The 15,005-nt window shown below is 39.8% G+C and overlaps 1 protein-coding gene across 2 annotated transcripts in view; it reads left to right on the top strand.

The window, feature by feature from the left end:
* Positions 1-15,005, top strand: part of Snx27 (sorting nexin 27) — a 514,072-nt gene that overhangs the window by 375,952 nt on the left and 123,115 nt on the right. For both annotated transcript variants that reach the window (XM_067138378.2, XM_067138379.2), the window contains exon 2: positions 193-295. In XM_067138378.2, coding sequence (XP_066994479.1) covers positions 193-295 — 103 coding nt within the window. The remainder of the gene's footprint in view (positions 1-192; positions 296-15,005) is intronic.

The following is a 15,005-nucleotide window of genomic DNA, read 5'->3' as shown; positions in this document are numbered from 1 at the left end:
ACAACAAAAACAAATTTCCTACCATATCCCCTTTTTAAAAAAAAAAAAAATTTGTTCCAGGCAGTATGAGATTTACCCGATTATGGATTGTGAATGATGTTCTTTGAGGGAGTGAAATGAGGTTTGTGATTAACGAATGGCCTGCATGCTTGTTTACCGAGCCTTTGCTGAAGCTTTGCTTTTGTTTCACAGGAATGGGGTGAACGTGGAAGGCGCCACCCACAAACAAGTGGTGGATCTCATCAAGTCAGGTGGCGATGTCCTCACCCTCACAGTCATCTCCGTCACACAGCAGGTGAGGGTAGTGCAACATATTAATCTTCATAGAGCTTCTAGAGTTGAAATACGGTGACTATTAATAGTGAACTGCTTACCCAAATACATATTACTTCAACAGCATCAGAATGGTTCAGAGGATTCGCTGATAAAGAGAAGAGTAGCCTTGCTTAGAACAAACAACCTTCGGTTATAGAAAATGTAGTTCTCCACACAGTGCTCGGAAGTACAGCCATCTAGCACCACCCGTGAATTATCGGCAAGCCTGTGTTTCCAAAGCCTCATTTACAGCGTATGTCCACCAACTGGACAGAAGTATACAAAAGTAGACGAGCAGATCCATTTAAGTGCTGACTGCGGCTCAGACCCTGTGATGAGTTACTATCTGAAACGAACTTCTCAGAAATTACTTAGGCGACCAGTCCTGAAAACTCACTATGATTTGCAGTGAAAAATGACTCCTTTTTGCGTAATCTTGAGAACAGGAAACTTAACACTACCGGTAGATTCTTCGTGAGAAAGAACGTTAATAATTTCGTCAAGGAAGTAGGGTGAAATTTCGAAGGTGCTGCTCAGTTCCTCTTCGAACTGGTTCTAAATTGTCCTGCAGTTGATGCCAAGTTGTATTATGAGCAACTGAACCGCATTTTAAGACATCGCCGAGCTTTAGTTAATATAATAAAGTGCTCTGTTTTTCGGTTTGGGCTATCGTGCAGTATTTCAGACTTTTCACACTCGGATGAAATTCCGGCAGCCATTGAAGGTGAACAGGCTAAGGTTAGTGACATTGTTAAGAATACCTTGTTTCACAACCTAACCAGATATTTCAGCTGTTGCGTGGTGGTAACAGTTATGCCTGGTAATTGGCGTTGGTAGTTGTTAATGTTTTAAGGGTAAGTACATCTAGGCATTAATCCCCTCTTGACGGTAATAAGAGAAAAATGGAAGTGTTCTACCTTTCGAAGAATGAAGGTATTGACAAAGGAAAGGGAAGGTCCACGAAAAGCGTGAAAAATAAGACTTCATACGCATCGCAAATCAAATACCATCAGGGTCGGGAGATAACAGAAGTTGACCAAGTGAGTTAGTATAGGAAAGATGAAAACAAGGAGGCTGGCACAAATAAGCGGAACAGTCTCAAACATATGGGGCCTAATAGTTGCTAGCCCCCTGTCCGCAAGTTGGTAGCTCTTGTGAATTACCCCGTTTATGTCGCATCTTATGCTAGGCAAGGGATTTCGTGGATGTATTACTCATATCTGTTTTATTCTCAGATTATCCCTTCCCATAACCACATAGTTGGTTAGAGACCGAAATTCACGTTGAGCTGCTCAACGCAGTTGTCTCAATTCTTGAAACAAAAATCTGTAGTATTATGAAAATTATGTGGGTTGTTTGCAGTTACTCCAGCTAGCACCCACCCATACTGATGATCGCGCTCAAACCGCGGAGAAAGGAGCTGCTGGAATGTTAGCGACTGTAGTTTCAGGATGTTATCTCGCTGCTGCAAGGTAGCAGGTACTGTGACTCGTCGAAATCAGCACTCTGTGTAACGTTCCAGACGTTACAGTGTAATTATGTTAATTTTATTATGTGTAATTAATTCAAGAATTTAACGTCATGATATTTATTTTGGTATGTAATTGTATTATAATTCATGTTTAATCATTTGCTCACTATCATTTCATTACTTTGTAACTACGACTTGTAAACGAGGGCTGAATATTCTAATATTCACTTAGATTCTTGCGACATTTGTTTAAAATTAACTTGCAGTAGATTTCCTCTATATTGCTACATCACCGAGGAGGGAGAAAGGACAATTTTAGACATCAAGTTCTGGGAAAAGCGAGCACGTGTTCACGCGTCCCAACGTAAGCTACCGTATTTCGACCAGAATTATTCAAACGAATCAACGCCTATATTTTGAAAGGAGCGTCATGTTGCCATGGATAATGAGTGAATGGACCAATAGAAGAACAGTTAATATCAGAGTTAAGACCCGTCAACTCTAATATCTGGAGTGGGGAGAGACATGTCATCTGATTGGACCACGTGTTGCGACCTGTAATTAGCACCAGTAAAGGTTATAAAAGGGCATGCTGGAGCTCTTCTTGATCTCTACTACTGGACTCGGCTGCATTCTACTTGATCTTCTTCGTTTGATTCTACGTTAGTATTTTACTTCATTACCACGACGTGGTACTTAGAAATTCCGAATGAGGGGTGAATAGCCACTCTCATCAGGAAGTACGTACAGCTCGGCTACAAGACCGGTTTGAACCAGTCTAAGTCAATAGGTAGTATTAATCTAGATAGAAATGAAACTTCAGAGAACATTTTCAGTAAAGTTGGAAGGATTCTTAATTGAGTATCCTCTCCAAATAACCCAAGGTGGTTCTGCTAACTATGACTTAGGGCTTATCTCCAATATACGGGATAAAGCATAATAGGGAGTGTTAGTTTTGAAGTCATCTTCCAATTAGTGGTGGGTGCAATTTGCAAGGCAGGAATGGTACTTCGCTGCAGATGAAGAGATATCAAAGACGACCGATGATGTTCCAGCTACAAGGAGGGAAGCCTTCCAAGGACCAGCAGAACAAGACTAAATGGTGAGCAAGCGAGTTAAAGATATTGCAAGTTTTCGCGAAGTAGAGTCATTCAATTTTTTGTTAAATTCATTTTCCATTTTAATTCAGTTCTCGTTAAACCGTCGTCATTTATATTAAATCTAATAAATAGTATTTTTCTAGTTTACCTTAATCAATCTGCCTTAATTAGCCTTTTGATTTTTAATTCTCCTGCTTAATGATTAGTGCACTATCACCCCACCCCTGTGATAAGAGTCCGTCCAAGCTTGATTATAAATTTTATTTTTAAGTCTTCAACTTAAAGATTGGCGCCCTTAGCTTGAATGGTTGCATTTCTCATTTGATGATTATTCTCCGAGTGGGGAAGTCACATAAATGCCGCTCCAACGTGTGGCGAGAAAATCATTAAGTACGGAGCAGTTAATGACAGTAACGATATCAGAATTAGTATTATGGGCAAAATTTGGATATCCACGTTTCATTAGGAGTGTTTGATTGTGGGAAGGGTCATGGCTGATCAGACGAAAGAGGAGAGGATGTTGCGCAGTGGACGGGCGATAAAAAGCAATAATGTATTGAGTTCAGAGGAAGAGTTGTGTAGTCTAGTAGAGGAAATTGAAGATAGAAGTGTAAGTAGTATGGAGAGTGAAGGCAAGCAGAAAGAAGTCAGTATGGAGTCAGATGATAGTAGGATGGGGGGCGAAGTGGAAGTGAACACTAATAATAAAAGTAATAATAATGATCAGTTAATGGGAATGATGCAGTTAATGTTAAGTAAGATAGAGGACAGTAAAACTGAAATAAAAAGTGAATTAGAACAAACTAAAGCCGAGCTTAAAGGTGAATTAGAACAAACTAACACTAAAATTGAGAATATTAAATATGAACTTAAAGAACAGTTAGAGCAAACTAAAGCTGAATTAAGCAGGGAGATGAGGGAAAATAAGGAGGAAGCGAATCGGAGAATGGACGAACACAGTAGGCAGTTACGCGATCTGGTGGTAAAAAATGAACATTTTAATAAGCGATTAGAGGACCAGAAAAATGAATATGAACGGCGAGGGAAAGAGGTAGAAGAAAAGTTTGCGGGGCAGAGAAGTGAATTCCTGGAATTAATGGGGAAGGAAAACAACTCTACTAGGGAGGAAGTAATGAGGCAGGTCACTAGTATTGATAAGAGAGTTGAGACTCAAAGAGGGGAAATACGGATATTTAAAGACCACGTCCAACAAGAGATTGACACGGTAAAGCTTAGAATAGAAGATGAGACCCGGGCAAGTGAAGAAAGGTTTACGATAGCTGAAGAGAATAAGATTGAAATTAGGACATTGAAAGAGAAGCAGGTTAATTTGGAGAGAGAAATTGATAGGAGAGACAGAGATGTAGAATGCCGGATAGAGAAAGCAGAAAATAAGTTAAAACAGGTGGCAAGGGATAAACAGGTTTTCACGGGAAGGCAATGTCTAGGAAATAGCTACATTAGGGAAATTGAACTACCTAAATTTAATGGGAAACAAACGAACCCGCTAGATTTCCTTAAGATGATAGAAAAACGATTTGAAAAGCGTCTAGAGGAAGGGTCTATGGACTGGGAAGACGTTATGGAAAATATTGACCATGCTTTTGTAGGAGAAACTCGGTCTTGGTTCATGGTATATAGGCAGACGATGACGAACCTGAAAGAATTCAGAAATAAGTTTAGAGAGAAATTCTGGAATGAAGCGATACAAGCTCGGGAGAGAGAAAGGGTGGTATTTGGGAGGTACAAACAGCATGAAGGAGTTACTATGACCGAGTACTTCCTGGCACATGTCATGATTTGTCAGAACTTAGATGGTATAACCGAGGGGTCTGATGTAGTAAGACTACTTTTAAGACATTTTCCGGACAGGGTGAGAGAAGCAGCCTGCATGCAAAAAGTTGGTACTATTCAGGAAATGGAGAACCTATTAGGCAGTTTTGATGCGTTAGGTAACCTTAGGAGTAGAACGGAGAATATTCAGAACTTTAGTCATCACAACGGAATGAGACATAACGGTAGAACACAGAATCACGAAGCTCGCAATCAGTTCAGACCTCAGCAGAACAGCAGGAGCGGAGCACAAGAATATAGGACAGGAAATTCCCAACGGAGGCCAGAGCAATGCACTAATGAGTCCAACGTCAATACACAAAGGGAAACTTTAAACTAACTAGAGGCTGTAATGTTAGGTCAGAATTCCAGCCTAGTATGAAGGTAGCGAAGTGTCTTGCCATGAAAGTGTTACCATATGACCTAGATGTTAGAAACGATTTGTTGTATGAACCCGAGCAGAATAATGGAGATTCAAGTAATAAAGTATATCCCGTTGTTAAATTGAAAGTCTGGGGGGCGTGGGTTAAAGTTTTGATTGATTCTGGTAGCCAAATATCATGTATTAGTTCTCAGTGGTATGAGTCATTAGTGAAACAGGGTATTCAGTTGGAGGAAATGCCTGTTAAGTCTACTTTCATCATTACGGCTGTTGGAAAGAAGTCTAAGCAAATTTGTAAACAAGTAGTTGTCCCGATTTGCATTAATAATTCTATTAGCGTTCAGATCTGTTTGGTAATTCCGCATTTGATATTTGATCTTATCTTGGGATCTGACTGGTTAACGTTAAAATTGGCTCAGTTAAATTACAATGATCTTATGCTAAATTTGAGGTGGAATAATGAGGATATCAAAGTCAAGTTTGAGGAGGAAATTCAGAGGAAAACGGAAGTTAGTACAGTGTGGAGAATAAGAGAGGTTTCTAAAGTAAATGAAGAGGCTAGTGAGGGCCTGAAGTTGTGTCAGTTGTGGATTAATGAGGATAAAATATGTGGCTTGAAAGAAGCCGTAAGTAGAAATGAGTTGAATGAAGTCCAGAAGGACAAGTTATTTGAAGTGTTATGTGAACACGTGGAGATTTTCTCCGAGAAACCTGGTGTTACCCATCTGTATGAACATTCTTTTTCTGTGCTGGATAAGACTCCATTCAGCGGACCGCGATATCCGATACCACACAAATATGCAAAAGCCGTAGAGGATCAAATTCAAGCTATGTTAGCAGACGATGTGATTGAATTATCAAACAGTCAATATGTTAATCCCTTAATTGTTGTGCCTAAGTCTGATGGATCAATACGTTTGTGTATTGATGGCAGGGAGATGAACCGACGTATTGGTGCTGATCAGTTGAGATCACAAACCATTGAAGAGTTGATACAGAATTTTCAGGGTAAGAGTTGGTTTTCTACGTTAGATCTTAGGAGTAGTTTTTGGCAGATACCTTTAAGATCAGAAGACAGGCCTCTTACTGCTTTCAGTTATAAGCATAGTTTGTACCAATTTAAGCGTGTTCCTTTTGGGACCCGTACGAGTTCGGCAGCTCTTATTCGCGCACTTAGTATTGCCTTGGGAGATGATACTGGAGATTATGCTACTATTTATATCGATGATTTGGTTATAGGATCTAGTACCTTTGAAGAGCACTTGGACCACTTGGAGAGGGTTTTTTCTAAATTAGAGTATGCTGGTTTTACTCTGAAACTTGACAAATGTGTTTTCAGTAGACGAGAGGTGACTTTTTTGGGGCACCGTGTATCGGCAATGGGAGTGACGCCTGAGAGCACAAGAATTGAAAAAATATTGAATACTACGACACCTAGAAATATTAAGGAGCTCAGATCGTATATTGGTGTATGTAATTTTTTCAGACGATTTGTAGTGAGATTTGGTAACTTACTAGAGCCATTTAGAGAACTATTGAAAGCTGGCAGTAAGTGGGAATGGACACAAGATCATGATAGAGCTTTCCTAAAATTAAAAGGAGGATTCAGGCAGGCGGTTGTTTTGAGATACCCCATGCCCGATAGGAAGTATGTGTTGCTGACGGACGCATCTCACTGTGGTATCGCTGGTGCACTATGTCAAGTAGATGATGATGGTAATTTAGGGATTGTGTCTTTAGCTTCCAGAGGTTTAAGTGCTGCTGAAAAGCGTTATACTATAACGGAACTTGAATTCCTAGCTATCGTATACTCCCTGAGTAAATTTAGGATGTATGTTTTAGGTACCGAATTTGAAATTAGGACGGATCATCATGCTCTTTCTTTTGTATCCAAGTGTAAATTATCATCTAACAGAGTTAGTAGATGGATACTCGCCCTACAAGAGTATGATTTTAAGGTAACTCACATTAAGGGAAAGAATAATGTCCTTGCTGATTTATTGTCACGTGATCCGAAGTTGAGCGAAGAAGGTAGCCTTCTAGAGCCACGTGAGGGCATTATTATATGTACATGTCTGTCTAAGGAAAATGAAACTGCTCTAAATAGACTACGTAACCTATTGGTTGAACAGTCGGTAGACGAAGAATGTCGGGAACCTTTGTCTGTACTTCAGGGAGGAGAGCAGCTCACTGTGTCACATGGTAGGCACACGTACAAACTGGTTAACGGGTTTCTAGCCAGGAAATGTAGCGAGGATCTCTGGGGGATTTGTGTACCCAAAGCGCTACGTGTGGAATTGATTTGGTTTATCCACAAGGAATTAGGACATTTTGGAGCTAATAAAGTTCTGTATGAGATCCGACAGAATTTTATATGGGACAAGATGGGAAGAGATATAAGAAAAATTCTTTCCACTTGCGATCTGTGTCAGCGTAGCAAAGTTCCTAACCGCTATTTAGAAGGACCTCGTCAGGCAGTAATCTCAGAAAGACCTGGTGACTTGGTGTGTACTGATTTATTTGGACCTGTGGTTAAGGGACAGTTTGGCTTCCAATATATTTTAGTCATTATTGATGCTTTCTCGAAATTGGTCAGATTATACGGTATGAGAAAAGCCACTGGAAAATCTTGTAGTCGTATAATCAAAGAGAAATATATCCCTGAATTAGGTACTCCTCTTAGAATATTATCAGACAGTGGACCGCAATTTATTTCGAGAAAATGGAAGTCCATAATTAGAGAGCTAGGTATTACACAGGTTCATTCATCTATTAGATACCCTCAGGGCAATATGTGTGAGCGCGTTATGAAAGAGTTATCTCGCATGTTTAGATGCTTAGTGTTCGATAAGCATACAGCCTGGGTGGCTCATTTATCCCGCATAGAGACATGGATCAATGCAGTTCAACATGAAAGCACGAGATTGACGCCGTCACAAGTTCATTTTGGTTGTAAGCCTCAGAATGAACTAGTGAGAGTGTTAGGTTTGCCTGAAGAACCACCTCGTAATGCTGAATTTTACGTCCGAATGGCACGGGAGAACCTGATTAAATCTGGAGATAAACGTAAAAGGCAACAGAAACGTAAAGTACTGGATAACTTTGAGGTAGGTGATATGGTTTTGGTGAGAGTTCCCATGTTGTCAAACAGTGAGGATAAGGTGACTAAGAAATTTTTTCTGTTATATCAAGGCCCTTATAAAGTACATCGTAAACTAGGACCCTGTGCTTACAAGTTAGCGGATGGCGAGAGCGTAATGAATGGTTCATATAACATTAGTAGTTCAAGGAGATACCTGTCGTGTGAGGTGGCTGAACCGGATTGTGAGATATAGGTCAGTAACTCGGGGAAGTTGCTACTTGTTATGTCAGACTACGAGTGGATGAGTTTACGTCTCTATTGTGGTGGTATTTCCTAGTTGTGTTTGTAAACAAGAGAGGTGTTTGTGTAGCGGTAGAATTACGCTCGTTCATTGACGATCGATCATCTGTTTTCCGTATGTGAGGCCATGAAATTTTATATATTTGTTTTCTGAGATGTTACAGAAGGCTAATTAAAGCTGACGACGGCAAATAATTAATTTTTCCGTATGTGCATTTCTAACTTGCAATAATTTTACCGTGAGCTTAAATCACGTGTGTATTCGAGTGAAGTGTATTACACCCTGCTTCAAGATAAGTTTGAAACATTCGAAAGAGTGATAAAAGTGTAAATTGTTTGTATCATTTGTTTTCCATGTTTCTAATGTAATAGATTGGAAGAGAACGTGTTATTGCTATCTAGCAAAGAATGTCGGAGAGATGGGGAGTAAAAGGACAGATAGACACTCGGCAGAGTCTATAATCTGAAATTGTATATATATTATGTTATATTTTCTAGGATAATCTTGTTTTTTTTTTTTTACAAAAGTGAAAAGTTGCTCATGTTGGGCATAATTTAGCATCTAAACCTCAAGATGAAATGAAATAACAGACAGTCGCAATGGTAAGCAGTCTAAGAGAGATATGATGGAAAGAGTGAGAGATAATTAATTGTATGAAAATACTGTCGCTCGTTATGGGCAGGTAATAGAGGTATTTCAAGTCAATGTGGGAGTAAGTGTGTGAGTTCTCAACTCATATGATATTTGTTAAGAACTCATGGGGGCGTATGTAACGTTCCAGACGTTACAGTGTAATTATGTTAATTTTATTATGTGTAATTAATTCAAGAATTTAACGTCATGATATTTATTTTGGTATGTAATTGTATTATAATTCATGTTTAATCATTTGCTCACTATCATTTCATTACTTTGTAACTACGACTTGTAAACGAGGGCTGAATATTCTAATATTCACTTAGATTCTTGCGACATTTGTTTAAAATTAACTTGCAGTAGATTTCCTCTATATTGCTACATCACCGAGGAGGGAGAAAGGACAATTTTAGACATCAAGTTCTGGGAAAAGCGAGCACGTGTTCACGCGTCCCAACGTAAGCTACCGTATTTCGACCAGAATTATTCAAACGAATCAACGCCTATATTTTGAAAGGAGCGTCATGTTGCCATGGATAATGAGTGAATGGACCAATAGAAGAACAGTTAATATCAGAGTTAAGACCCGTCAACTCTAATATCTGGAGTGGGGAGAGACATGTCATCTGATTGGACCACGTGTTGCGACCTGTAATTAGCACCAGTAAAGGTTATAAAAGGGCATGCTGGAGCTCTTCTTGATCTCTACTACTGGACTCGGCTGCATTCTACTTGATCTTCTTCGTTTGATTCTACGTTAGTATTTTACTTCATTACCACGACGTGGTACTTAGAAATTCCGAATGAGGGGTGAATAGCCACTCTCATCAGGAAGTACGTACAGCTCGGCTACAAGACCGGTTTGAACCAGTCTAAGTCAATAGGTAGTATTAATCTAGATAGAAATGAAACTTCAGAGAACATTTTCAGTAAAGTTGGAAGGATTCTTAATTGAGTATCCTCTCCAAATAACCCAAGGTGGTTCTGCTAACTATGACTTAGGGCTTATCTCCAATATACGGGATAAAGCATAATAGGGAGTGTTAGTTTTGAAGTCATCTTCCAATTAGTGGTGGGTGCAATTTGCAAGGCAGGAATGGTACTTCGCTGCAGATGAAGAGATATCAAAGACGACCGATGATGTTCCAGCTACAAGGAGGGAAGCCTTCCAAGGACCAGCAGAACAAGACTAAATGGTGAGCAAGCGAGTTAAAGATATTGCAAGTTTTCGCGAAGTAGAGTCATTCAATTTTTTGTTAAATTCATTTTCCATTTTAATTCAGTTCTCGTTAAACCGTCGTCATTTATATTAAATCTAATAAATAGTATTTTTCTAGTTTACCTTAATCAATCTGCCTTAATTAGCCTTTTGATTTTTAATTCTCCTGCTTAATGATTAGTGCACTATCACCCCACCCCTGTGATAAGAGTCCGTCCAAGCTTGATTATAAATTTTATTTTTAAGTCTTCAACTTAAAGATTGGCGCCCTTAGCTTGAATGGTTGCATTTCTCATTTGATGATTATTCTCCGAGTGGGGAAGTCACAAGTTCCTCTTCGAACTGGTTCTAAATTGTCCTGCAGTTGATGCCAAGTTGTATTATGAGCAACTGAACCGCATTTTAAGACATCGCCGAGCTTTAGTTAATATAATAAAGTGCTCTGTTTTTCGGTTTGGGCTATAGTGCAGTATTTCAGACTTTTCACACTCGGATGAAATTCCGGCAGCCATTGAAGGTGAACAGGCTAAGGTTAGTGACATTGTTAAGAATACCTTGTTTCACAACCTAACCAGATATTTCAGCTGTTGCGTGGTGGTAACAGTTATGCCTGGTAATTGGCGTTGGTAGTTGTTAATGTTTTAAGGGTAAGTACATCTAGGCATTAATCCCCTCTTGACGGTAATAAGAGAAAAATGGAAGTGTTCTACCTTTCGAAGAATGAAGGTATTGACAAAGGAAAGGGAAGGTCCACGAAAAGCGTGAAAAATAAGACTTCATACGCATCGCAAATCAAATACCATCAGGGTCGGGAGATAACAGAAGTTGACCAAGTGAGTTAGTATAGGAAAGATGAAAACAAGGAGGCTGGCACAAATAAGCGGAACAGTCTCAAACATATGGGGCCTAATAGTTGCTAGCCCCCTGTCCGCAAGTTGGTAGCTCTTGTGAATTACCCCGTTTATGTCGCATCTTATGCTAGGCAAGGGATTTCGTGGATGTATTACTCATATCTGTTTTATTCTCAGATTATCCCTTCCCATAACCACATAGTTGGTTAGAGACCGAAATTCACGTTGAGCTGCTCAACGCAGTTGTCTCAATTCTTGAAACAAAAATCTGTAGTATTATGAAAATTATGTGGGTTGTTTGCAGTTACTCCAGCTAGCACCCACCCATACTGATGATCGCGCTCAAACCGCGGAGAAAGGAGCTGCTGGAATGTTAGCGACTGTAGTTTCAGGATGTTATCTCGCTGCTGCAAGGTAGCAGGTACTGTGACTCGTCGAAATCAGCACTCTGTGAGAGCTGGCGTCGTATCATGTATTTATACAATCGGAAAACACTATCTAGGTGCTGAAGTTCATAGGCCTACATTATGTTCGGCCGGTATTATTTTTACTGTTTGTCGGAGTCATGGTTATCTTCTTAGATAATTTTTCTGACATCAGTGTCATTGTGGACTCCGTGTGAGTGTAAAAGAGCATGTTTCTTGCACTTGAAAATGGTAGGAAGATTTTTTAAACAAATAGTAGTGAACAACTGCTTTGACGTTTTTTCCTGACCAACCCCATTTCATAGTTAAATTTTCTGGCTTGAACATCCCCCCCCCCACCTTCTTAACTTTGTTACTTATGCCAGCTGATTCATATAAAATCACAAATAATTTTGGCATTAGCTTCCCTGGAGGAACACCATAGCCAAGACCCTATACGATTGCATGGTCGTCTTTCGATTGCACTATTCCCTGAATGTACCTTTAAACACAAGTTCTGCCGGGCCGAGTGGCTCAGACAGTTGAGGCGCTGGCTTTCTGACCCCAACTTGGCAGGTTCGATCCTGGCTCAGTCCGGTGGTATTTGAAGTTGCTCAAATATGTCAGCCTTGAGTCGGTAGATTTACTGGCACGTAAAAGAACTCATGCGGGACTAAATTCCGGCACCTCGGCGTCTCCGAAAACCGTAAAAGTACGTAAAGCAAATGACATTATTAAACACAAGTTCTTCCCATGGACATTTCTTCATTAAAACAACTCTTACCGTCATTGTAAATCTGATCATCGGTGTTATGACCCCGTGATCAATTTGCAATCGTGTTTTGAAAGTCTATATTGGGCTGATGACTTATATGCCAGGTCCCTTTAAACAAACAATCTTCATTATTATTATTATTATTATTATTATTATTATTATTATTATTATTATTATTATTATTGAAAGTCTGTATTATCTGCTCTTGTTGGGATATATCTCGACTTTCCGTGTTGTTGCAAATTGTTATTTTACGGATTCCTATATTATTATGCTTTTTAAAACGATCCGGTCTAGATGAACTAGTCTTTAAATAATTTTCGTCAGTTTGTAATTCGATTCGCATGCCTTTAATGTCGCAAACTGTTGTAAGTCACTTCTTGCACAATTTGATTAATTGCAGGCCACTTTAGGAATTCTTCAAATGTGCATTTATTAACTGCCTTAATTTTGTCCATAACATTCTGTGCCTGTACAATAAATTCCTTCATTTCGTACAACTTTCGTTAACTACTACGCCAATCCTGGGTGGAGGGATGTAATCACTGTTGTGTTTGGTAGACAACAGACTGAGTATTAAGAGGAGGGTGTTGAGACATACACAAACACCCAGTCTCCGAGCCAGAATAATTAATCAGGCGTTATAAAATCCCCGATCTGGCCGGGAATCGAAACCGGGACCTTCTGAACCGAAGGCCTCAACGCTGACCATTCAGCCAAAGATTCGGATAACTGTCGTTCACTCGTTAACCATATCAATTCATTTTTCATTGATGACCACGATCTGTGATTGAATTTTTTTGCTTGTGCTGTTTGGGTGTTCCTGGAATCAGCCAATAATTCAGGACTTGCACCTTTTCTGCTGCAGAAATTTATCTGCGGTTTTTTTGTTTTGTTGTTGTTGTTGTTGTTGGAGAAGAATCATACCATGTCTCTTGATTGCTGTGATCTGCTCGACTCGCCTTCGGAATATGATTCTTAACGTACCATGCTCTAGAAATGTATATTTGCGTGGCATAATTACGCACCCCTGGTATGAGGTACTTACAGTGATCCCCATAAGGAACGTCCACCCCATCAACACAGTAATTGAAACTGAGAGGAGTTTTGCTATTTGTGAAACTCACGACCTGACTTTAAACACCGTCTGTCATCATACCATTGCCTGCTGTCCATCTCACAACATTATCGAGGTCATTTTGCAGTTGCTTACAATGTTGTAACTCATTTATTACTCTATACAAAATAACATCATCCGCAAAAAGCCTTATCTCTGATTCCCCTTTTATATCATTTATCTATATAAGATAGGGTCAGTGGGAGGAAAACTACAGTAAGTTATGCAATTGAATTTGTCAAAGTATGGCTCAAACGCGACACTGAAACTCTGTTCATTTGCACACAGTAGATTAGTGATAATTGTCTTACAAAGAGGAGATGCGTCGATGGAGAATCCCTGAAACAAAAGTAAAACGTTAATGTTTTGGGCTTACCAGCGATTCGAGGCACAAGAATATCGACACTTATGACACACAGTTATAATTATGAAACAGAGGTACGAAATGAGTAAATTCTATTAATTTAAAACGTATCTCTCTGGACATTCACAGGCAAGATGATTAATTAAATTTCAACAAAGCACAGTGGTCTATTCTGAGAGGAGTAACCCAATCCTGTCTTCGAAATAACCTAAGGATCTTGACATTACTCAACCGTATAAACTGAACAAAGCTTCCGTGGCTCAGGCGGCAGCACGCCGGCCTCTTGCAGCTGGGTTCCGTAGTTCAAATCCCGGGCACTCAATGCGACGTTTTTCCTGGACAAAGCGCAGGTGGGACAGGTTTTTCTCTGGGTACTCCGGCTTTCCCTGTTATTTTTCAGTCTAGCAACACTTTCCAGTATAATTTTATTTCATCTGTCAATCATTAATCATTGCCCCAGACGAGTGCAATAGGCTTCGGCATCCGGCACAGTTCCTATCTTCGCCGCTAGATGCGGGCTTTATTCATTCCATTCCTGGCCCGGTCGAATGACTGAAAATAGGCTGAAGATTTTCATTTTCATCAATTGAAATGTTCTGGGATATTAGCTGGGGTAACAATACTGCAGTGTGCATTGGAAGGGTGTGGCCGAATAACGAGACAAGTGCCAATTTGAGGAAAGTAGAAATTTCAGTGAGGCCTGTTCTAACGTGATTCGTACTCTGTTCAGGGGAAATCCGCTAGAAAGCGAGGTAGGGTCGATTTAGTTGAATGAGCCGTATTTTGTATGTAGCGGAACAACGGGACACGTGCTAATAAGAGCACTATCGTTTCGTGCAGTCCCTGCTAACCAGTCTGGGCCTTCCTTCCTTCCTTCCTTCCTTCCTTCCTTCCTTCCTTCCTTCCTTCCTTCCTTCTGAGTCTAACAAGTTTGTTTGTGCTTTCTCAATCTTTATTCAACTAATTCCTGTTCGATGCCTAGGTATGTCGGATACCGTGTAACTATCGCAAAGTCGTCTAAATAAAACATGTAAAAGGTCTATTAATTCTTCGCAATGGGCTTGTAATAAAAGGAAATGATTGTGGGATTCTGGGCAATCGTACGTTTCGATGATAGGTTTTGAAGTTCCTGGTAAAATTGCGCCGAATTATAAA

Source organism: Anabrus simplex, chromosome 1, assembly GCF_040414725.1.
Source record: "Anabrus simplex isolate iqAnaSimp1 chromosome 1, ASM4041472v1, whole genome shotgun sequence".
In the NCBI taxonomy this organism is placed as follows: Eukaryota; Metazoa; Arthropoda; class Insecta; order Orthoptera; family Tettigoniidae; genus Anabrus; species Anabrus simplex.
Note: the sequence above shows the minus strand (reverse complement) of the source record. Positions and strands in the feature narration are given on the sequence as shown.